Source organism: Notamacropus eugenii, chromosome 5 (assembly GCF_028372415.1).
Source record: "Notamacropus eugenii isolate mMacEug1 chromosome 5, mMacEug1.pri_v2, whole genome shotgun sequence".
Classification (NCBI taxonomy): domain Eukaryota; kingdom Metazoa; phylum Chordata; class Mammalia; order Diprotodontia; family Macropodidae; genus Notamacropus; species Notamacropus eugenii.
The window spans coordinates 216,321,462-216,344,523 of record NC_092876.1 but is presented as its reverse complement, the minus strand read 5'-3'; the positions used below and the strand labels follow the sequence as shown (position 1 = coordinate 216,344,523).

The 23,062-nt window shown below is 38.2% G+C and overlaps 1 protein-coding gene across 7 annotated transcripts in view; it reads left to right on the top strand.

The window, feature by feature from the left end:
- CYTIP (cytohesin 1 interacting protein) overlaps positions 1 to 23,062 on the top strand; it is a 91,952-nt gene that overhangs the window by 51,814 nt on the left and 17,076 nt on the right. For all 7 annotated transcript variants that reach the window (XM_072612033.1, XM_072612030.1, XM_072612028.1 and 4 more), the window contains 5 exons: positions 7,413 to 7,462; positions 7,687 to 7,741; positions 13,442 to 13,544; positions 14,001 to 14,094; positions 17,751 to 17,820. In XM_072612033.1, coding sequence (XP_072468134.1) covers positions 7,413 to 7,462; positions 7,687 to 7,741; positions 13,442 to 13,544; positions 14,001 to 14,094; positions 17,751 to 17,820 — 372 coding nt within the window. The remainder of the gene's footprint in view (positions 1 to 7,412; positions 7,463 to 7,686; positions 7,742 to 13,441; positions 13,545 to 14,000; positions 14,095 to 17,750; positions 17,821 to 23,062) is intronic.

Genomic DNA, 23,062 nt, shown 5'->3' with positions numbered 1-23,062 from the left:
GGAATCTCACCCTATCCCTCCTCCCTGGAAACTCTGAGGGTCTCCCCCTCCTAGACTGATTCTTTATTAAAGTTATACTAGGCCATCTTTTGCCTCAATTCTTACCTAGCCTTAATCACTGAAAGGGTGCTGCCTCAGACAAACTGAGACCTGGGAAAGAACTTTGCTTAAAAAAGGCCAAGGTCACCTATTGCATCCTGGTCCATCATCAGTCATCCTGACCTATGTCTTGCCACTGGACTCCCATGACTCTGAAAGAGAGAGTGAGGCTGATGACTGCACAGCTCTACCTCACTTAAACCCAATTCACTTGAAAGTTAAGACATCACCTTCCTGATGTCATTGGTCTTCTTTGAGAATGAAGGATGAACAAAACCCCTTTTCTCTATCCCTACTAGCTGTGTGATCTAGCACTGTCATTTCCTTCTCAGGACTTTGGTTTCCTTATCAGTAAGATGAGATGAGGTTGAACTAGGCAATCTCCAAGGGTCTTTCCAGTTCTGAATTTTATGATCCTATGAGTCACTAATACCAGGAATAGAAGCTGGGAGTTGCAATATTTCAAACTGTACATACTCTTTCTTATTTTGCTTCAAGGGTATATCCCATGACTAAAGAATCATAGATACTCTGATTATTTGTGGTTGTTTTCTTTACACAGGCAGTCATTACAAAGGTGACTTTCTAAGAAAGGTTCTGGGAACTTGAGTGGTCACTGTTTTCTACTTGTTGACTGTCTCCAGTGTACTAAGCACTATGCTTATCATCTTATGGGATGTTCAGTCTTCTATATGCTTTTATTCTAAGGCAGCAACACATGTTACCTGTAGCATCTGTTCTTCATTGTTGAGTCATATCCAGTCATGTCTGACTTCCATGTGCCCCTATATTTTTGGTTTTTGACAAAGATTCTGGAGTGGTTTGCCATTTCCTTCTCCAGCTTATTTTACAGGAGAGGAAACTGAGGTAAACAGCATTAAGTGACTTGACTAGAGTCCTACAACTAGTAAGTGTCCGAGGCTGGATTTGAACTCAGGTCTTCCTGACTTCAGGCCTGACATCTATCCACTGCCCCACCTAGCTGCCCATATCAATTCTGTACATCCAAATGACATATGAATGTCTTTTGTTGATTTTTTATGATTTGCTTGAAGAGAAATCCCAAGTTAATTCCTCTCCAAAAAAGTCACTTAGCCCTTTTCATTTAATGCCATGGCAAGCCTGAGCTCATGCACCTAGTTTTGCTGAAACTGAATTAGTTGAGATGAGATTAGACATTCTTATGAAACTACTTTGTCCAAGTTCTTCTCTTGGTTGCCAATTAGGAAAAAAATCAATTTTGCTGCACTATTTTTGGGGGGTGTTCTTGCCTTTGGCTAGGTCTCAAGATTATCTCTTGCTCCAGGTTTTAAAAAGTACATTGAAAGAAAACGTCATGAATGTGTGAATGCTAGTGAGGGTGAGCAAGGGGGAAGAGTGGTGTGTGTGTGTGTATGTGTGTGTGTGTGTGCGCACGCACGCGCGTGTGTGTGTGTGTTGGGGATGAGGAAGAGTGGCAAAGAAAATAGAGAACATAACATCAATTTTTCACTTTGGAACTAAATACACACCTGTAGATAATGGCCCCAAACACTTTCTTGAAATGAATGTGCAGAGTTAGCTACAGGAAGCAATCTTGTTACTGGGCAGCAGAAGCAAATGCTGGAAACAGTCCTAACCTCCTTTGTGGTGCCAGGTACCTTTTTTTTTTTTTTCAGACATGTTCAGCATGAGATAGATTCCGTACACTTTTTGCCAGTCTGTCTCTTAACAAGCTTTTATTAAGTGCTTGGTATGTGCCAGGCACCTTTTGTGAGCTTGTAGCAAAGGCATTTGGATTCAGGAAAGAAGGGTGCAGTGAGCCCTGTCATTACCACATCATCACAATCTCTGTAGGCAGAAGGTTAGCAGAGTGCCTGGTATATGGTAGGTGCTTAATAAATGCTTTATCAAAAGGAAAAGAAAAAAAAGAAAGTTACTAGATAGCAAGAAGGTAAACATGAATAAAATTGATCTTAGAGTTCTTGTCTTAGGAACCACTAAAGGGTTAAGATCTGACCAGGCTTCATGCACAGTTGAATGTGTGCCTTGCAGCCCTGCCAAGTGCTAAGCCTGGATTTCTCATATTAGATAATGTGTAATAAAAGACAGCTGTTGCCAGCATATGCTGTACTTCACACACCAGCTTCTCATTCATGATTTTTGGTGCCATCAGAACAACACTGAAAGATGGTTATGGATAGGTGGGCAGTCTGCAGAATGTAAGACACTGCAGGATGGAGCCCCAAATAATGCTACTAATCCTAAGGAAAAGCCCACAGGGAAATAATTTCCCAGTGTCGCAGTCCTCTGGTAGTTGCTCAGGTTCTCCTTATTCCATTTTAGCAGATTATTTAATAGGAGAACTCACGTGAATCTGTGGAGAAGTGCCAACCATACACTGTTAAAATCTGACAGATTAAAGAAAAAAAAAAGGTGGGCTTCATGTCAGGGCATGCCACATGTCAGAAATGTTGACGGTGTCAAGCTGCGAACACTTTGATTTAAATGTTAAGTGGTTAAAACGTTCTCATTGCTAATCTGAGTAGGAACTCATTTAGACTTTGACATAGGTTGATTTTCCTTTGCATCTCTTTTAACCCAGATCAATCCATCAACAGATATTTATTGATATTTAGCACTGCCAGCTCCTCACCTAGCTTAGTGTTTGGCTAATGTTTTATTCTTAACCAGTCAGTAGCCTCTAAAGAAAAGGGTTAGTTAGCACTGGAAGGATTATTTTGAAAGATTGCAAAATCTCCCTTCCTAGATATGGGTAAGAACTAAATAGCTACTTATTTCCTAGAATCAGAATTTTCCTGCTGTGTTCAGCCAGAACGGTTTCCACTGAATGCAGGGGATGGATGAGATGACTCCTGGAAGTTCCCTCCACCTCTGTGATTCTCTTCTTGTTGGGGGAAAGTGTCAGTTCTGAAAAGGAAGCATACCAATTCTTAGAATCTCTGAGTTGTACAGGACCTGAGCAGTGATCTGGCCAAGTGCGTTGTCTGATTTAAACTCTTTAAACTCTCTGAAAGTTGTTGATACAGCTTCTGCTTGAACAACACCAATGATGTTGTCTCATTAATTCACAGTGGAGTTCATCACCAGGAAATTAAGGGACAGTGTATTATTCAGTTTGTCTGACTAATGTAATCAGACGTTGGAGAGGCAACATGGCAGTAAGGCATGGGATTTGGAGTCAGAAGAGAAGGCCTTGAGTTGCAGCTCTAACACTTAAACTATGTGACCTTGGGCAAGTCACTTAACTTTCCTAGGCCTCAGCTTCCTCATCTGTAAAATGAGGTTGTTGGACTTGATGATCCCAAAGGTTTCTTTCAGAACTAAATCTATGAACTTATTAATTTTGAATGTGGTTGATTACAATCTAAAACATTATCTCCATTTCTTCTCTTTTTCCTTGGGAACCATTATTACATTGGAATAGATTATGGAAAATGCTGCCTCAAAAAAAGTCTTTTGGGAATTTTCAGTCCCCAATTATGTCTCTGCTGTGGAGCCAGATGTTTAATATGAGTTCCCTCTTTCATTCCTCACTCCATCCTTCTCCTATATTTTAAACTGTCTTGAACATGATCCTCTCATACTATTTGGGTAAGGTTAAAATTTGTTTATTCAGAATTCATAGGGAGGAGCAAAAAATTTAGGGGACCTAGAAGTGACTTAACTTTTCAGTGTTGAAAAGGGAATGATGACATGGTGGATGGAGCACTTGAGGATACATAGGAATATCAAGTGTATATCAACATGCTACTTCATTCATTCTTTCCACAAACATCAGTTAGCTTTTATTAAGTGCTTCTATGTAAAGAACAAGAGGTAGCACTGATTGTGATATTTTTCCTCTCAACTGTAGTGACCTGTTTAATATTGATTGATTGAATGTGATCTGGGTTTGTGATTTCATTCATGTAGGGAACTACCCTTGTAGAAACTCCCTCCAGCAATGCAGATGGATGGAAGACTGACCTTGACTTGTTTATTTCAAAGATAAGTTGTTTTTAGTCTGTGGCATCTGGACTAGTGTTACTATGCCATCCTCCCTCCAATACTCCATCATTCAGATTCTGGCTTTGACCTAAAGTCAAGTATAGTATATGTATAGGAGAGGGAGCCCACTCTGAGAGATAAATTGCATTGGTAACTTACGCCAAGGCTGACTGAGTACACCAGGGATCAAGGTTCACACTCTAGAAAGCTCCCACAAATTTATACTTGCTCATTCCACCCTTCAGTACTTAAAACAAGCTTGAGTTTAAGACTGGGGAGAGAGAAAAATGAAATGCTCAAATGTCAGACCTGGGAGGAATAAGATACTGACTTTCCATTGCATTAACTTGATTGATTGGGTGCCAAATCCCGGATATTAGGCCAGACAGGAAGCCTTACTGGAATGAAAGCATTTGGTATTGGGTATTCCAACGTCCTAGGAATATTGCTTCCAGCTTTGGTGACAAGCTGTTCCTTCCAAAGAACAGACCGCCCAAGTGGGAAGGTTTTTGGCACTGTTGTTTGGGGTCACACATGTCATTTGTACAGGCTCTCAGGGAATGATCTCACTATTATTATGCCAATAAGTTCCTGACATCCTCTTTTCTCTTTTGTCTGAGTTTTCTGAACCCTATTTGATTCCCTGCTAGATTACCTACCCATTGACCTTTGGATGTTTCATGAACCCAGTTGGCTTTTTGTTGTGAGAATTATTATAAAACTTGTGCTTTAGTAGGTAGAATTAATCTCTGTGTTGGACCCCTTTCACTCATTGTAAGTTGCAAAACAGATCCCTAGGAGGTAGGGACCTGGTTATCCTCTCCTGAACTTCCAAGCAGGATCTGCCCGTCTTGGGAGTTCACTTGTGTTCAAAGAGTAGAAGTGTTTGTCTCTGTCCCTGGGATACAGGTCTTTCCCTAGTACTTGACCGAGACTACATTCTATTAAATACTCTAGTATTTTCATGGATCCATGATCTTGTGAGGGGGAGCATGTATTCCAGTTGGAAGATCTATTCAATTAAAACTGCTTCAAAGTGAAGCAAAGAGAGAGTTGAGGCCCTGAGTCCAACACCTGGGCTATATGTGGATCAATAGCTACCATTTATTTAGCTCTTTCAGGTTTACAATACACTAACTCATTCAATCCTTGTGACAACCCTGCCATTGATAAGCATTATTACTAGTATTCCAATTTTACAGACGAAGAAATTGAGGCTGAGAAAAGTAAAATGCCTTGCCCAGGGACACACAGTTAAGGTGTCTTAGAGCAGGCTTTGAACTCAAGTCTTCCTGACTCCAAGTGTGAAGCCTTCATCCACTGTAATCACCTGACTGCCTAGTTGTATTAAATAATGTATCTGTGTGTACCTAATCTATTCATAAGAATTAACATTTCTCTTTCTGAATAAGATAGACCTGGAGGCAGAAAGGCCTATATTCACCTCTAGCCCAGGATAGGGCATGACCTCTATGTGCCCTAAGAGGCTCCTGCTTAGGCCTATCTACTAAGTGATAAGTGGGTGGTGGGAGTTCTCACACCTACAGTTCCCCACACCTATAGTTTCCACACAGTGGAAAATCATAAATCTTTTGTATGTAAAGACATGTAGTATCAATATAAATAACGTAGAGGTAGCAGTGCTAGAAAATCCAAATAAAAACAGATGGCATATGAACTTAGAAAACCACAAATTAACATTGGCAATGTTGTATTGCATTTTTTATTTATTTTGTTAAACATTTCCATAGAACATTTTAATCCAGTTTGGGCTGTGCACAGGCAAGAGTTTTGTGAGTATGTGCTGTCAGTAGACTGTGTGTTTAACATCTCTGAGAAGTGGATAGACGGCTGGGTTTGGAGTTAAGAAGGCCTATGTTCAATGAGACTGACATTTCTACTATCTCGGTGGTCCTGGGAAGGACTTTTAATCTTCAAGCCCCGGCCTGTTCAGGCTTATCTCCTTAGTCAGGGGTGGGTCATGATTTGTGTTGGTGCAGGGAATTCCCCTACCTGGAGTTTCTCACACAAATGAAATCATAAATTTTTTTGTTTATTCATATATATACTGTGTTGTTCAGTTGTTTTCAGTCATGTCCTATTCTTCATGACTCCATCTGGGGTTTTCTTGGCAAAGATACTGGAGTGGTTTGCTATTTCCTCCTCCAGTTTATTTTACATATGAGGAAACTGAGGCAAACAGGGTTGTGACTTGCCCAGGATCACAAACCTACTAAGGCTCTGAGGGTAGATTTGAACTCAGGAAGATGAATCTTCCTGGCTCCAGGCCTGGCAATTTGTCAGCTGCACCACCTAGCTACATATACATATGTGTATACGTACACACACATATGTATGTATATATAAATAACAGTGTAATATGCTATAATATATAATGTACATGTATTATATTAAGCACCTCGTAGAGAGCAGATAGATCACCTGGCCATCTTCAAATCTGTCATCAAGTACTTGCTAGCTGTGTGACCCTGGGCAAGATACTTAGCTCCTTGCCTCAGTTTTTTCAACTGTAAAATGGGGATCATAAATAGCATTGACCATGCATTATGTACTAAGCATATAAGTGCTGTATAAATGCTCATTTCCTCTCCTCCTCCCCTTTTTGTGTATCTCTCTATCTGTCTATCTATCTATCTATCTATCTATCTATCTATCTATCTATCTATCTATCTATCTATCTATCTATTTACCTAAAGTAACATACTGAATACTGTGGTAGGAACAAGATAATTGTTTTCGTCCTCATCCTCATCTTCATCCTCACCATCTTCCTCCACTAAGCCCTCATCCCTTAAAAGTCCTTATTAAACACGCAGGCTCTGTTTGTACAAGACTGCTAGTGAGTATACAATGAAGATATCTGACATCCTGATTTTACATGTTATTCTATGGGTGTTTGTTTTTTTGAACGTGATTGTTGACTATAAATTGTTAGGGATCACCTTTCAGAGGCTATTAAAAAAAAATCAGACATGAAGTTCTTTTTGAAGTCCTGGGTATTTTATCACAGTAATTATCATCCCAAATGATAGAGGTATTATGGCAGTGCTATGAGATAAATACCTCAGCATTCTGCCTGTATCCTGTTTCCAAAATAAGGTCCTTCTTGTCTATTTTTTCTCTCCCTAGAGAATTGGATAAACTTTAAGCCTTTATATGAATGACTTCATAGAGGCTGGGTCAAAGCAAAAGTTATATATAGAATTAGCTCTTTGATGATCTCAAATGTTTTACAGACTAAGAAATGTTTTTATAGACTTAAAAATTCACCACATTTTTTACTTTCTTTTTCCTGTTTTCAGAATGCTTTGACCAGATCAAGTTCCTTGGGTGACTTCTCTTGGCCACAAAGGTAAAAAATAGGAAAAAATATTCATTTGCTTTTTATCAGCATATTGTATTTAGGGACTCAGCTCTCCAGATTGTTTAAAACATGCAAATACATATATGTGCATGTACACACATACATACAAGCATGCACATCATAATTAGGATCAGTGTTAGCAGTTTTCCTGAATCATAATTTTGTGCCAAATATGATGTTTTGTTCTCCATATGCAATGTTTTTCATTACAGAAGGCTGGTTACTGTGGAAAAGCAGGATAATGGAACGTTTGGATTTGAAATTCAGGTAGGCAGTTTAACATTTTTCTAGATATTTCAGTAAGAAAATGTCAGATGGTGTCATGGTTAGCTCCTTTCAAATCATGGTTGAGGTGAGACTGGAGAATGAGGGAACCCATCTTAGATCTGATGGAGGTATTAGATTAGGTGTTTGGTGGGTGGCAAAGGGAAGACCAAGGCAGGGAGAAGCTGCAGTTGAAGACTCAGACAATTTGAGAGCTGCTCTTTACCTTAGTCTTTATAGTAATCTTGAGCAGTGAGGTGGTGCATTGTATAGAGAGCTGGACAGTCATCTTCCTGAGTTCAAATCCAGCCTCAGACACTTACTAGCTGTATGACCTGGGCTTATCTTCTCACTTGACCCTGTTTGCCTCAGTTTCCTCATCAGTAAAATGAGCTGGAGAAGGAAATGGCAAACCACTCCAGAATTTTTGCCAAGAAAACCCTAAATTCGGTCATGAGGACTTTGACGAGACTGCAAAAACAGCTGAACTCACTACCTTATCATCAAAGAAACCTGATTGACTTCTGATTAAGGAGAGCAGAGGCCATTCAGGTTCCTTTGATGACAGATGGAGATTAGATTACAGATTTAGAGTGAGAAGTAATGTTATAAATCATCTTCATTTTACACATGAGGAAATTGAGGCTTGGAAGTATTAAGTATAGGACTGTGCTGGAACCAGCTCTAACTGGCTTGTGAGAACCTATGCTTAACATTTCATTGTGAACATTTTCACCTCAGAACAAGATCACCTACAGATCAAGGCTTGATTTACTGTTTATTGGATTGTCTAGACCAGGGATGGGGACCTTGTGGCCTCGAGGCCCCAGCAGTATAAATTCTTGGGTGGGTGGTCTATACCCCTAGTCTAGACTTAGGAAAGTGTTAATGCAGATTAAATTTAAAAGTGTTACACCTACTTCTCCCCCTACCCCTTTCCCAGCCCATTGGTTAAACATTTACCAGCACATAACTGTTTTGCATTATAAACATTGCTTAAACATAGCAGCAGTGCAGTAGAACACTTAAGGAGTGAAGCTACCATCAGAGAGAAGGCCTGTAGGCAAATGAATGAATGAATGAATGAATGAATGAATAAAAGTCTGGTATTTTTGTAGCACTTCAAAGTTTGCAAAGTTATCTTATTTGAGCCCCCGAACAGCCTTGGTAAGTGATTTGCTCAGATTCACACAGGGAGTTCATAGCAGAACCGTGATTTGAACTCAATTCCTCTGTTTTCCAATTTGTGACTCTGTCCCCACCTCTGGCTCCCACCTCTGGCTAGGGATAATGGGATGATAAACTAAGAGCTGGTAGGGACTTCAGAGGCTCTGTTGTCCAATACCCTGATTTTTCAGTTGAAGAACCTGAGGTGCAGGGAAGCTAAATGACTCACTCACTGTCACAAAGGTAATAGGTAGTATTTGAACCCAGGTCCATTGCCTCCATTGTACAAGTATGTTTATAAGCAACTCAATGATAGGTGTTGTTGTTTTAGTTATTTCCCCTGTGATGATTTTTAGTGAACCATAAAAGGTAGAAAATACCAAAGACAATATTGACTGTAATGAACAATACTTCGATTTAAATCATTGAAATGTTTGTGGTGCTTCTTTGATTAAGGTGTTGGCTCCTAGAGGATACCCTTTTTACCTCATTACCCTACTTCCAGTAGGCATTCTTGCCTTTTTGACATTACGTTGTGTGTACATCCCGTATTCCTCCAATAGAATATCAGCTTAGGACAGGAGCATTACTGTTTTTGAATCACCAGTGCCCTGCATATGTATCATCCAGCATATAGTAGGTTGACTGAATTGAATAGATACAGACTAGGGGTACAAAAATCAATGACTAGGCGACTGAAGGGAATTTATTTTATAGGTGATGAAAGAAATATCTAGTGATAATTTATTTCCTATTCATTGCTTGTTTGCTGAATGACCACATTTATGAGAAAAATGAATTGGCTCCGATGACAATGCCATTGTTTAGTGTTTTACTGATGAATTAGGTGGTTGGCAAATTAGAGTTTCTTTTTTGGTAGGCTGTTGAATTTCATTGAGATACACTTTACTTAATCACAGATTTCTCTAGTTTCTGGATGAGGAGATTTTTGCACACAGTGCTTAAGTTACCTGAGACAGTGTAGGATACTAGAAAGAGCATTAATGTGGGAACCAGAGGACCTGGATTAGAATCCTTTTATTGGGATTTTGGCACAAACCACCTTTGTGATTTTAGCAAATCACTCAGCCTCTATGAGCCTGTTTTCTTATCTGGATTAGGTGACTTCTGAGTTTCCTTCTAGCCTAGATCTATGATCCTTCAATTTTCATTGTAGATATTTCCTAGTCACTGGCATTGGAAAGCAGTCTAAAAATAAGGAAATATTACTTACAAGAGCACCATTTTCATGTGTAAAAACTACAAACGATCTCAATCTAACTGCATTGGATAAGTCTAGGGAACAAGAGTTAAGCCAAGTAGTGGAAGAAAGCCTATTGACTACCTTCATGTCACCTTTGCTGTAAATTAGTGCAATCTAGAAATTCTTTGTTTTGCTACAAAGATACTATAGCTTCTGTTGCTTTTGAAATATGAAATATCACCTGACTTGTAACAGTGTCTATAGAGTCAGAACAAATGACTACATAGTCTGCTTGGAGAAAATAGCATCCACTTTCTTGTGCAAAGGTCCTTTCCACAGTGAATGTCCATTGTATACGTATCAAGACTCAAAACTTTAATAGATCATCACCCTTAGAGATAGAGGGGATCTTAAGGATCATTTAGCTCAACTGCCTCAAACTTTTATAGACGAAAGGCAAAGAGACTTTTCTAAGGTCTTTGAGGTACAAAGTTCTAGCAGACGCCATGTAAGAAACCATGTCTTTTATTGCCAGGTTCGGTCCTTTGTCCTCTGATAACTAAAAGTGCTGTTCATGGAAACTTTATTGTCATCCTCAGAGATTAGGTTTAGTTAATAATTCACAGTCTGAATCGTTGCATTTTTAATCTCCCTTCACTGAGACTATGTCATTAACTCTCTTGGAAAACCCCTTGTTTCTTCATGTTAAACTCACACTTGTTTCTATAGTTTTGTATATTCATTTACAGTTCAATTGTTGGTTAATGAAGGAATTAATTTATAGCTTATTTGTTCATTCCATCAATCACATGTGGGGAAGAAAAGATGAGGAACCATTTGCTATTTAGTCATTTCCAAGTAGCTATTTTCCAGAGTTTACAAATGGGGGAAGGAAAAAATGAACTGGCTGACTCTGGGAATTGATGTTAGAGAAGAAGGCTCTCCTGCCTTCGCCGTGCCAGCACTGCGCTCATGAGAGTCAGTATGACGCAGTGGCTAGAGAATTGAACATGGAGCCATGAAAACCTGGGTCTTGAATAAAGTCTCAGATACTAGCAATATAAACTTGGGCAAATCACTTAACCAATTAGTCTCATTTTCCTCATATGTAAAATGGGAATAATATTATCCATAGGGCCAAGTGGCCTGGAGAAGAGAGTGTGTGGTGGAGTGGATGGAGAACTGGCCATAGGCCCAGACCAGTTGTGAATGCAGCATCACGTTACATGGGGTTGGGGGAAGTGAGATGGTTTTTTTACTTTATAAACCAGGGTTTGTGATGTTGCAACTCTGAAGAAAGGAAATTAGGTTTGAGGTGGAGAATCAGAAACAGGGTAAATTAAATTATGCTCTAGACTGTAAGTTCTAGCAGGCCTTAACTGTTGTAACTCTGTAACTAACCAAAGGCAAGGTATGTTATAGTGGGATTTTTTTCCTCATATAGGTTCAACTAAATAGCTACTGAGGGACCTTGCAGCTCTCACATTCTGTAGTTTTGTAACTTTTTAAAAAAATTTACAGCTAGGTGGTATATTAGGTATACTACTAGACTTGGAATTAAGAAGACCTAAATTTCAGTTTTACCCCAGATATTTACTAGCTGTATGATCCTAGGCCAGTCACTTAATCTGAGGAAGCTTTGGCTCCTCATCTGAAAAATGGGCATAATAAAGCCTCTAGTGCAAGGGTGGAGAACCTGTGGCCTCTAGGTCCTCAAGTACAGCCTTTGGACTGAGTCCAAGTTTTACAGAACAAATCCCTTTATTAAGGGGATTTGTTCGGTGAGGTTTGGATTTCATCAAAGGGCTGCACTTGAGGACCAGAGGGTCACATGTGGCCTCGAGGCCACAGGTTCCCCATCACAGGCCTAGCTAATGGGGCTGTTTAGGAGAATGAGATGCGATAACGTAGGTCAAGCATTTTGCAGCCTTTAAGTGCTATTATTATTATTTTGCATCTTTAGTATTTTAGGAAACTTTGATTTTGTTGGTATGGGAATTCTCTTCACCAGTGCAGATTGCGATTGCCGTGCATCTTGTTTATGCTGTGGCTAGAAAAAAAATCTGCTGATGAGCATCTCTGGACTTAATTAAACAGGTTGTTCTTTAAGAAGCAGTATGTTGTTAAGGGGGTTCCTGAACCCTTTTCAAGTTGATAGGACCCACCAGAATTTGCAGTCTGTTGGTATACCATGAACTTTGAAGGCCTCTCCATGCCATGGTCAGCCCTCAGAATGGAGCTTTAATGGATTGATAAAGAGCCCCTTTGCTAAACTTGAAATATCACCCTTTAAAAAATTGACAATGTACGTAGAGGTTGAAGAATCATTCTCTAGTATCTTAGAAAACTTGAATGTCTTTTTGTTCTTATTGTTTGTGTATTGAAATGTTTGTGTTAGTTGATAAGTCTTATGTTATATGACAAAAAAGAAAATTATCAATAAAAAAGTGAAGTTTTATAAAATCTGATTTGGATTGCACTTGTTTCCCCTGGGTAGGAAATATCATGATGTGTGTAACTTACGTTTGGAAGTAGTTAAACAAATTGTTAAAATAAAAATATTTATTTTGGTTCAATACGAAGCTAGACCTCATAAAGCAAGACGGTGGGGAGAAAACTCATCAAACTTAGGATGTTGGGACAGTGTGTTGATCCAACATATATTCTGTGTTTCTGCATCAAATTGAAATCATATTTTTGCCAAATTGATATAATAGGAGAAGCATAACTTTTTCTAATTTAGTTCTCTAATGAGTCTGTAGGTATTCAGGGAAGGCATAACAAAGCTTTCAGAAATGAAGATAATTGAGTCAATTACTGTGCTTCTATATAAATGTGGGACAGATTGTCATTATTTGTGGAACTCTAATTTAAAATAATCAATCTTTGCATATTTCTCTCCATACCTACATCTTCTTATTCTAAGATAAGAAAATATCCAGCTGGAAATGAACATGAAGGGGATTTCTTTCTTTACCTTTTACCAGGACTTTTGTTCCTTATAAGGAGATATTTATTGATTTTAAAAAATGTGCAGTGATGATAGTTTGAGTGTTCTCTAAAGCTGGAATTGCTAATCTCGTGCGCTACTCTTAGCTCATCCGTCTCTCCTAAAGTTTTGAAATTTAATGAGATTGGGGCACAGTTTCCTAGTAAAACAGTGCATCCACAGTGACAAAAGATTGTCCAACATTGCTCATTGCCCCTGGGTACAAATTTTTGGGGAAAAATGATCATGTGGATGCATGCAAACTAAGAAAGGAAAAGTTGTTTTTAAAAATGAATTTGAAAGTTTCATATAGTAATCGTGAATCTTGTTTTCATACTTACAGACTTGCCAGCTGCAGAATCAAAATGCCTATTTGGATGAGATGTACACATATATCTCTAAAGTACAGGAAGACAGTCCAGCTTATCGCTCTGGACTGCATACTGGTAATTAACATGCAACCCCTGACCCGGACTTTCATCATATAGCATTTGAGTAGTGTGCCAAGTTCATATGATTTGGGTAGGGAAGGGGTGAAAATAAGGGACTTTCTTCGCCAGAACACTATCTAGTACATGTCAGAGACAGGGCTTGGACACAGGTTTTCTTGGCACCAGCTCAGTCCTCTGTTTTCCATCCTATGATGCCTCTAACATTTGCTAGAAGAGATACTTTAAATCGTTAGCTAGAAGTAAGAATTTCCTGACAGCAAAGATTGATCATGTGTGCCCATCTTTCATACCTATCCCAAAGGCCTGCTGAATTGAGATGAATTTTCAATCCCTTTCATTTCCTTATTGAGAAGGGTGTTTTGCTTTGGTCTGAAGTACAGACCCAGGAGGGCATTTTTTTTTTTTTTGCATAACACTCATTTTTATTTTCTTTTTCTTTGCCTCTCCCAGGTGATGTCCTTGCCAATATCAGTGGAATTAACACGGAAGGTTTTACTCATAAGCAAGTGGTTGAATTGATAAAATCTGCAGGAAACAGGTTAAGGTAACTATTCAGCACCTAATATAAAAATGTCTATTGTCTAGTATTATTTTTGCTCAAAGAACATAACAAGGAAGATACCATGTCCAGGTTTTCCATCAGGTATAAACAATTTTTTAAAATAGTTCTCCAGTTTTTCCAGTCAGATGAAATTATGAGCATCATCCTATTAGTGTATCTTGAGTTCAAATATGTAGGCTTTCGCTGAAAAAGATTTCATTTTAAAAGATTCCAAACACAGTGGGCTTGACACAAGTTTTTTTGGGCTCAGATGAACTTTTTGGACCTTGATGCGTTGACTTGTATGGATGATGTACTTCATTTTAGGAGTTCTTAACCTTTTTGTGGGTCCTGGAGCCCTATGGTAGTCTGGTGAAGACTGCAGAACCTTTCTGGGAATCATGTTTTTAAATTCATAAAATAAAATACATAAGATTATGAAAGAATAGATTATATTTAAATACAGTTATCAAAACATTTTTTAAAAATTCATGAACCACAAATTAATAACCTTTGCTCTGTTGCTTAAAACAATAGAACTAATAACTCATGAAAAATTCGGGTGCTTTTTCTACATTACGAAAGGCAGTGTCGCATAGTGGAGACAAAACTGGCCCAAAGACAGAAACTGTTGTTGAAGTCTTTCTTCTGACACACGCAGACTCTGAGATCCTTGTCAAGTCACTCAGCCTCTCAGTGTTCTAGGCAACAATCTCACTTTTTAAAGGAAAAATACTAAACTTTTTTCAATCAGGAAAATCTGCCTTCTTTTCCTTTTACTCTTGCCTTTCCAACTCCCTTCGTTGAGAATGAAGGAAAAACAAAACCTCTTTCCCTCGATGATCCTTTCCAGATCTAAATACTATAAAACTAAAGTTGAAAGACTTCCCTAAGGCTTGTTAGTGGCAGAGCTGGTACTGGAATCCATGCCTCTTGATTGCTAAGCCTATGTGCTTTCCATTGTACCACACTCTCTCTCAAGAGTCAGGAAGTCTAATTTTCCTCTTCTATGTCATAAGCAAATTATTTCTTTTCAAGAGTGCATATAGTATTTGTAAGAGAAATAAGGCATTGCTTTTTACCCAACCACTTTCTATTGTGATATCCAGATTCTGCTATTGAGATGTATTCCTTCTTGGTTGAAACTTAGACCAATAAAACTTGAATAAATCTGATTATTTCTTTTAACTTCGGTTGAGGATAAGCAATATATTCTCTCTTATGTGGAGGGGAGAAAATGTTATTTCTCTTCATGCATATGGCAGCACTATGTAGTAAAAAGGACAGAATTTTGAAGTCAGAGGACTTGTGGTTGAATATCAGGTCTTCAACTTATTATCTCTATGATCTTGAGCAACTGATCACCTCTCTGTGCCACATTTTCCTCATTTGGAAATTGGAGAGCTGAGGCTAGATGTTCTCTGAGCTCTCCTCAGGCCTTAAATCCTATGACTCTTTAAGCTATCAATGCTTATGTTTGTCTGTAGACTGATATCTGGCTTTTTAAGGAAATTTTTAGCGTGATAATTTAAGTTGTGTGTTTATGTGTGTGTCGAAACAGGTGAGGGAAAAGACAGAAAAACAACAAACAAATTCCTATGATGAAGACACATTGTTAGAATCACTGTCACTATAGGACTAAGAACCTGGTTGCTTCCTGGCTTGAATGGTGGTTCTAAAATGAGGTCACACAATTCTGGGAACATGGGTTGAGTGATATAGAGATAGGAAGGTCCAATATATTATTCTTGGATGCAAAGCACACTTCCTTTCATGGTTTTCCTTATGTTTGTTGCTTCCCTTGGTAGTGGTAGGATGAAGGGGGTTGATTAAATAATGGACTGGGTTGTAAGGCATGGGAAGATATGGTCAGACAGGTTTTCCATTTTAAAAAAGAAAGAACTATTGCACACTCTGTGATGATCTTGTGCTCTGCAAAAGTATGAGCCTCCTCAGAAATGCCTTGATTATGCCCAAGGAACATTTCATTCCCTAAATTGTTATCTGTGTAGAAATATAAGCCTTAAATCATGTGAGCATCTAAAATACAGTTATGATAAAGGCCTGTAAGTTGAGCCCTTTGTAAAAGCAGATCCCTTCGGAAGGAAGATGGCTTCTGCTTTCTAGTGTGTAGCAGCCCAAATTGAGATGAGTAAAAGTAGTTCAATGAAGCTGTTTAATGACCAATTAAAGTTTGTAAAATCCTAGGAATCACTTACTACAATAAAAGTTGTACCTTATAGCTGTTTTTTTCCCTTTGGTGTATAGAACTTCTGTATTCTCCCTAACTCATACGGATTGGCAGTTCTTCTGCATTTTATAATCTTAAAGCTAGGGTTCTTAACTTCTTTTGTCAGACTCAGGAAGCCTGTGGAACCATTCTCAGAATCATGTTTTCAAATGACTGAAGGAAATGCTAAATTTCAGTTAGAGGTTAGAGAAAATAAAGGTGTAATTTTTTCCCATCCAATTTCATGGATTTCCTTCAGGCTAAGAACTCCTATCTTAGCAAATTGCCTGTATCACTAAGAGACTGAGTGACTTGCACAGTCAGATGTGTTGGAGACAGGCCTTGAACTTGGTCTTCCTGACTCCAAGACTGCATTACTATGCTACATTATTTCCTTAAAGTTTATTATCCATACTACAGCTATTCATTCCCAAAGAGTTCAGAAATTTACTTTTTAAAAACAATCATAGGTTCTTAGAGGATGGAAGAAAACTGAAGAAAACAGCTAGCTCATCCCCTATCTCTGATTCCCACTTTTTCCAGTTATGTCTGACTCTTCATGACATTTTGGGTTTTCTTGACAAAGACACTAGAGTGATTTGCCATTTCCTTCTCCAGCACATTTTACAGATGATGGACAGTGGCAAACAGGGTTAAATGACTTACCCGGAATCACCTAGCTAGTAAGTAAGTGTCTGGGGCTACATTTGAACTCAGGAAGATGAGTCTTCTCGACTCCAGGCCCAGCGTTCTATATACTGCACCACCTAGAACACAGCAGATCTAATTTTGGAGAGATGATTATTTATTCCGCCTTTCAGAGACCAGTCATTCATCTTGCCCTCTCAGTAACTTCTATTGCAGAGCAAGCATTGTTGCCAAGATGTTCATCTTAGTACCTCGCTACTCAAAAATTTCTTAGATTAGATAAGAGAAAACGATATATAGTTTATTAATTATACAGAACATTTTGTTTCTGTTTTCCTCTCAAGGGGAAGTTTTTTCTGGTTTCATTTGAAATTTTTAGATAGATCTGAGAACTTGAGTGTTCTATTTTTCTTTAAACCCAGAACTAAGATGATGTGATTGAGGATTTCCCCCAAAATTTAGGGTTCATGGACAAATTTGAGATCTTTTAGCTTTATAGAAACATTTGAGCTTTCCAACTATTTGTTAACTACTTAGCTAGTTAGTGTAACTGTTAGCTAGTTAGTAGTTTGTAAGTGAAATTAATTATCTTAGGAAGCTACTGATCGTGCAAACATTGTTCTCCTAGTGTCCAGTCACATTTTCTACCCCTTACCCAGTACAGAAATTGCTTGTTATGACTGTTATTCTCTGTTGTACTTAGAATAAAGATGTGCAGCTTAATACCCTGTATCACGTTTCTTATGTGAAACATTCCCCGCCCCTTCTTTTCTTAATACAGGCTAGAGACAGTTAATGGAACGATGATTCTTAGAAGAGCAGAGCTTGAAGCCAAGCTGCAGGTCCTGAAGGTAATTTAATGTAATGCCACATGGCACATTTTTCATCCTTGGATGAATGAGATGAGCAATGAGGGTCTATTTGAGGAGCTGAGATAGCCCTTGAAGATGAAATGTGATGATGACAGTCTGAAGTGCTGAATGGTCAAGAGTGACGGAATTCCATCTGCATGAATACCAAATTCAGCACACTAGGGCTAAATCACCACCTCTTCCTCCTTAGGCACCTGTGTGGAATGTGCAGAAAGTCAACTGGAGGGCGCACAGCTTGGCAAACTCTGTATTAGTGTGTCTGTGTGCACTGGGATTTGTTTTTTTTTATTTCAAAGGAGCAGAAATTGCTTTTGAGTTCCCGTTGTAAGGGCAGCTTTGTGCTTTGCTGAAGACGGAGATTGCATGGCTGTTCTTGAATGACTGGTCTTGAAGCCCTTTTCGTACATTCTTTCCCTTGAAACTATCCTTTCATGGTTCTCTTGTTGCCCTTGTACTAGTGGCCTTGGCAAGTCTATAATAGTGTTGAAGAGTAAGAATATTAATATTGCTCTAGGACACATTGTATGGAATAGGACACACCATAAAAATCCTTGGGGACTGGAGTTCGAGCGAATTTAACACACAAATCTCCTGGATTTATGAGGCAATACCAAATCCAGAAGCTCAAGCTGGCACTCATTTGTATGCCAAGTCAGAGTGCCCCATTCCACATGACTTAATAGTAGGATCCTAAATTCGCCCTTCCATACAAATGAACCTCTCTCCTCTCCTTCTGCTTCCCCTACCCCTCAGAATGAAGTCTGACCTTTCCAGTCAGAGGTTGTATCTTTTACCAGCTAATAGTTCTTAGTGTTACGTTGTAGAAATGAGGGTATTTATTTCTCTTTATCTCTCTCTCTCTCTCTCTCGCTCTCTCTCTCAATGTCTGTCTCTGTGTATCTCTCTCTTCTTTCTGTCTCTTCCTCTGTCTCTCATTTTCTTTCACTCCTGAAATCTCTGTCTCTGTACCTCTGACTTTATGTCTTTCTTTGTCTTTTCTGTCTCTGACTTTTTGCTTCTGCCTCTGTTTTTCTCTGTCTCTTTGAGCAAGGTACAGAGTAAACTGAGGCGCCATCTCTTGAGACTTAGGTAAAGCAAAATCCATTGAATGGATACCAGTTTCTTCAGGTGACACTATTGATAAGACAAATGGTAGTGTGGGAAAATATTCTTGAAATTAGCAAATGTCCAGGTCCCTAGAGTGGGGAAGTATAGTAGGGTCTAAAAGTATAATGACAACTTGTGTATCCTTGAGGGCTAGAAATGGCTCACATCCAGAGATTCTCAAACTTATTTGGTCTGCCTCCTCTTTAAACCATCCCCCCTTTAATTATTCCCTGGAAATCTATTTCTTAAAGAGGTTAACCTTTAAAAAAAAAATTTTTTTTTGAAATTTGTATCCCTTCAAAAATTACAACTTTTTAAAAAAATGACATATCTCAAATTTAATAATTTATTGTAAACTTGTGAGTTTTTTCCTGCATTGAAATTCTGATTATGCAATGTTGTGTCATATAACCATATAGTATCATATTGTAAACAACTCTTTACACACACATAATCCTGCTGACGTATGCCTGACTTCTGAACAATGTGAGACACGTATTAGCCTGCCAACACTTGCTTGTTAAGACCTGTTAGTGTACTTGATCACTGATAGGTTATAATTTGCATTTTGTGTGTTTATTTGGAAAATAACATAATTGCTACAACTTTAATTCTTTTACACAACAGATGAAACATATATGAATAGTTTTTCAAAATTTTCTTCTTTTTTCTTTTTTCCTTATGCTTCCAAACCCCACCCCTCATTTTATTCAATGCCCCCTAATTGCACCCACAGCTACTGCCAACCCCTTGTATCATTCCAGGGTCCCCTAGGGGGCAGTATCACCCATTTTGGGAATCTATGCTTACATGAGGCAAGTGAGACTGCTGTCAGGCTTTGTCTCAAGCACCCACTGTCAAGGCTCACAATAGATGAATTGAGTGAATTTAAAATTAAGATGTTTCCAGTTTATCTGGGAGATGTCAGCCTACATTAAGGTAGGCCTAAGTCTGGTCTTGTGCTTCCCTGGATCCAAACATCCCCTCTACCCAGAGATAATGTACCTGAGTAAGCCTGACTTCTTTAGTGCCTTTGAGACTGGAATATGGTGCATTTGAACTTGGACCAGCTTTCCTGTATTTCTCCCAAGTCTCCCTAGGAGATAATTGAATATACCACATGTTCTCAAATGGGTCCAGAATTCTGAGAATGCTGAGGATTCAAGACTAATGTCTCTTTCTGCTGAGGCTGGGCACTTTACTGTCTCTATACCTTTGAGAATATAACCTCCCCACTCCTATGGCCCTGAATTCTCTATCGCTTTTCAATTCCAGTCTTATGCTTTCTTCAAAGCCTAGCTCAAATTCTTTTAAAAACATCATGGCACAGTGGAAAGAAACCTGGATTTGACCTCATAGGACCAAAGTGCCAGCCAATCTTATACCTACCACTTAGTACCAGTGTGACCTTGGGCAGATTCCTTAATTTCTCTGGATCTTATTTACTTGATCTAAAAAATGAAGGGATTAGATTAGATAACCTATTAGGTCCCTTCTATCTATCATGGAGCCTTCCTAAACTCACATTCATAAACTAAAACCCACAGTCTAGTACATAATTATCCCACAACAGCATTTAACATTCATGTCATTTTCTAGTTCTTCCACATTTTTTTATTTCTCCAACTTCATTGTAAGAACTTTAAGACTGGGGTCTAGGACTTCCTACTTTCTTTTAATATCTTCCATAGTACTTCCTATAGTTCAGGGAATAAAATTAGTGTTCAGTTTAGATAAATAAAGATTTATTAATCACTTACTATGTACTGGGCCCTATTCTATATGCTAGTGATACAAATGAAAGTTACAAAAAGTCTGTAGACACAATGAACTTATATTCTAGTGGGAGAAGGCTACACATAATAGTGAGCCAATAAGTAGTGCTGGTAGAGGGGAGAGATATTGCTGCCAAAGAAGTAGAGAAGTCTGAAGAGTGAGGAGTGGAGCTGGCAGTGAAGTAAACATGGCAAGTGGGCCTCATGGAAAGGTGGTCCGGGTAAACAACTCACCCACCAGAAGAGAGGGCTACAAGGCAGAGGCATTCCTGAATATGAGAAGGCTGCTCAAATATACTTTAGACTAGTTTTGAAATGAGAATTTTTCTAGGTTTTAGATCAAAGAGGTAGCAAGTAATAGAAAAATAATAGAAAAACCATAGAACTTGGAGTTGGAAGTTGGGAGACCTCGGTTGGCATTTGGCTCTTGTCACATGACCTGGAGCAAACCACTTGTCCAAGCCTCAGGGTCTTCATCTCTAAACTAGGGTTATAATACTTGTGAGATTACTTCATAGGGTTGTGAGGACAGATTTTTGTAATGCATATAGTGTTACAAAAATTATTGTTTTCGGCTTTTTGTATATGAAACTTTGAACTTTTATGTACTTTTTAAAATATATTAATTTAACACAGCAGTAATAAGACTGTACTGTTTTTGTAGCCCTTCTGAATGTCCTTCTGTCCACTTATGTGTATTTTTAAAAGTTGTTGATGTGTATTTTTATTCCCTTTCTACATTTTCTGCTGCTCCCACCAACTCCTCCTTCTCCCAAGAATTTCTCCTTTGTAAAAAATAAGCAGTGTACTACAAAACAAATCAATGATTCACTTATTAGGGGATAATGTGAAATGAGTAAGTATGAAAATATATGTCTCATTTTACAATTCTGGTCCATAACCATTTTGCCACTAGATGGAAGGTTTATTTACCATTTTTCTGAAGTTGTGACTGATTACTACCTTGTCCAAGTTTCTTAAGTCTTTCAAAGTTGTTTTCCTTTGCAGTATGGATATTACTATGAAAAGTATTCCCTTGGTTTTGCTCATTTCACTTTGCAGTAGTTTATACAAATCTTTTGAGGTTTCTCTGGATCTGTCTTATTCTTTATTTTTCATGATAATATTCCATTATTTAGATATACAATATTTTTCTCAGCACTTCCCCACTTGATGGGCAATTATTTAATTTCCAAGAATTTCTTCTATTCGAAGTATTCAAACTATAATTATTTTTGTACATATTGGGTTTTTCACTCTGTCTTTGATCTCTTTAAGGTATACATCTAGTAGTCGTAGCACTGAATCAAAGAGTTTGCACAGTTTACTACTAATATGATCTCAGTTTATTCAACAACATCTTGTTGCAGGGCATGAAAAAATAGGTTTGTTCTATGAGATCCTTCAGACTAAGTCAATGCATGTTTTGACATTCAGCATCTTCAGTGCAAGGAGTAGAGTGATGGTATAAAACATGTTAGAGAACATGACTGTTATGAGATGCAAAGCTGGCCAGGCACCAGAAGACTCCCCAGAAGTTTCATGCCTACATATTCTCTTCCAGAATATAGACTGAAGGTTCTGAACAAAGCACTCTCATTGCATAGGAAATGACTGGTTACTGATATGGGAGTCATATAAATCTTTGCGCAGTAAAACCATCAATGAATTAGAGCACAGATCACAATCTACAATAAATTAGAAGGAAGGATAAAGCTGAGAAGGCACTGGGAACATTAGTAAGTTCTTCATCTTAACCTATTTAAATCAGCCTTCAGTGCTTAAAAAAAGAAAATAGAAAAAGTCAACAATAATGACTTTGATTATCATTTTTGCAAATGCTTAGCTGATGAAAAACTGTGACCACAACAAATAAACCAAAAGAGCCCCCGAAAATTCCTTAGGCAGAAAGTTCTTGATCCTTTTACCAAGTGGAGAGTCATGAAAGTCAAGGACAAAAATTCCTAATCACTCCACCCTTGTTCCAGTTCTGGAGAATAACATATTGCTTAAGTCTTCAAATATCTCAAAAATATCTAAATAAAAGTGTAAAATAATTTCCATTTGAAAACCAGAAATAGAATATTCTGTATAATTGCTGAGCTGTATATAATTTTCTCCTAGGTAGTCCTAGAAATTTTATAATCGTTAGGTACAAGGATGAATTATCTGGCAATTAAGATTACACCAGAAAAAGTTACTGAGAGGGCAAGCTGAATTAGAGACCTTTAAAAGTAGAATGGATTGTCATCTTTTCAGGATTAGATCTGGTAGAAATTAATACAAATCAACAGAAAGCTTGATGTGAGACCAAGTGGACCACATCCTAAGTTTTTATA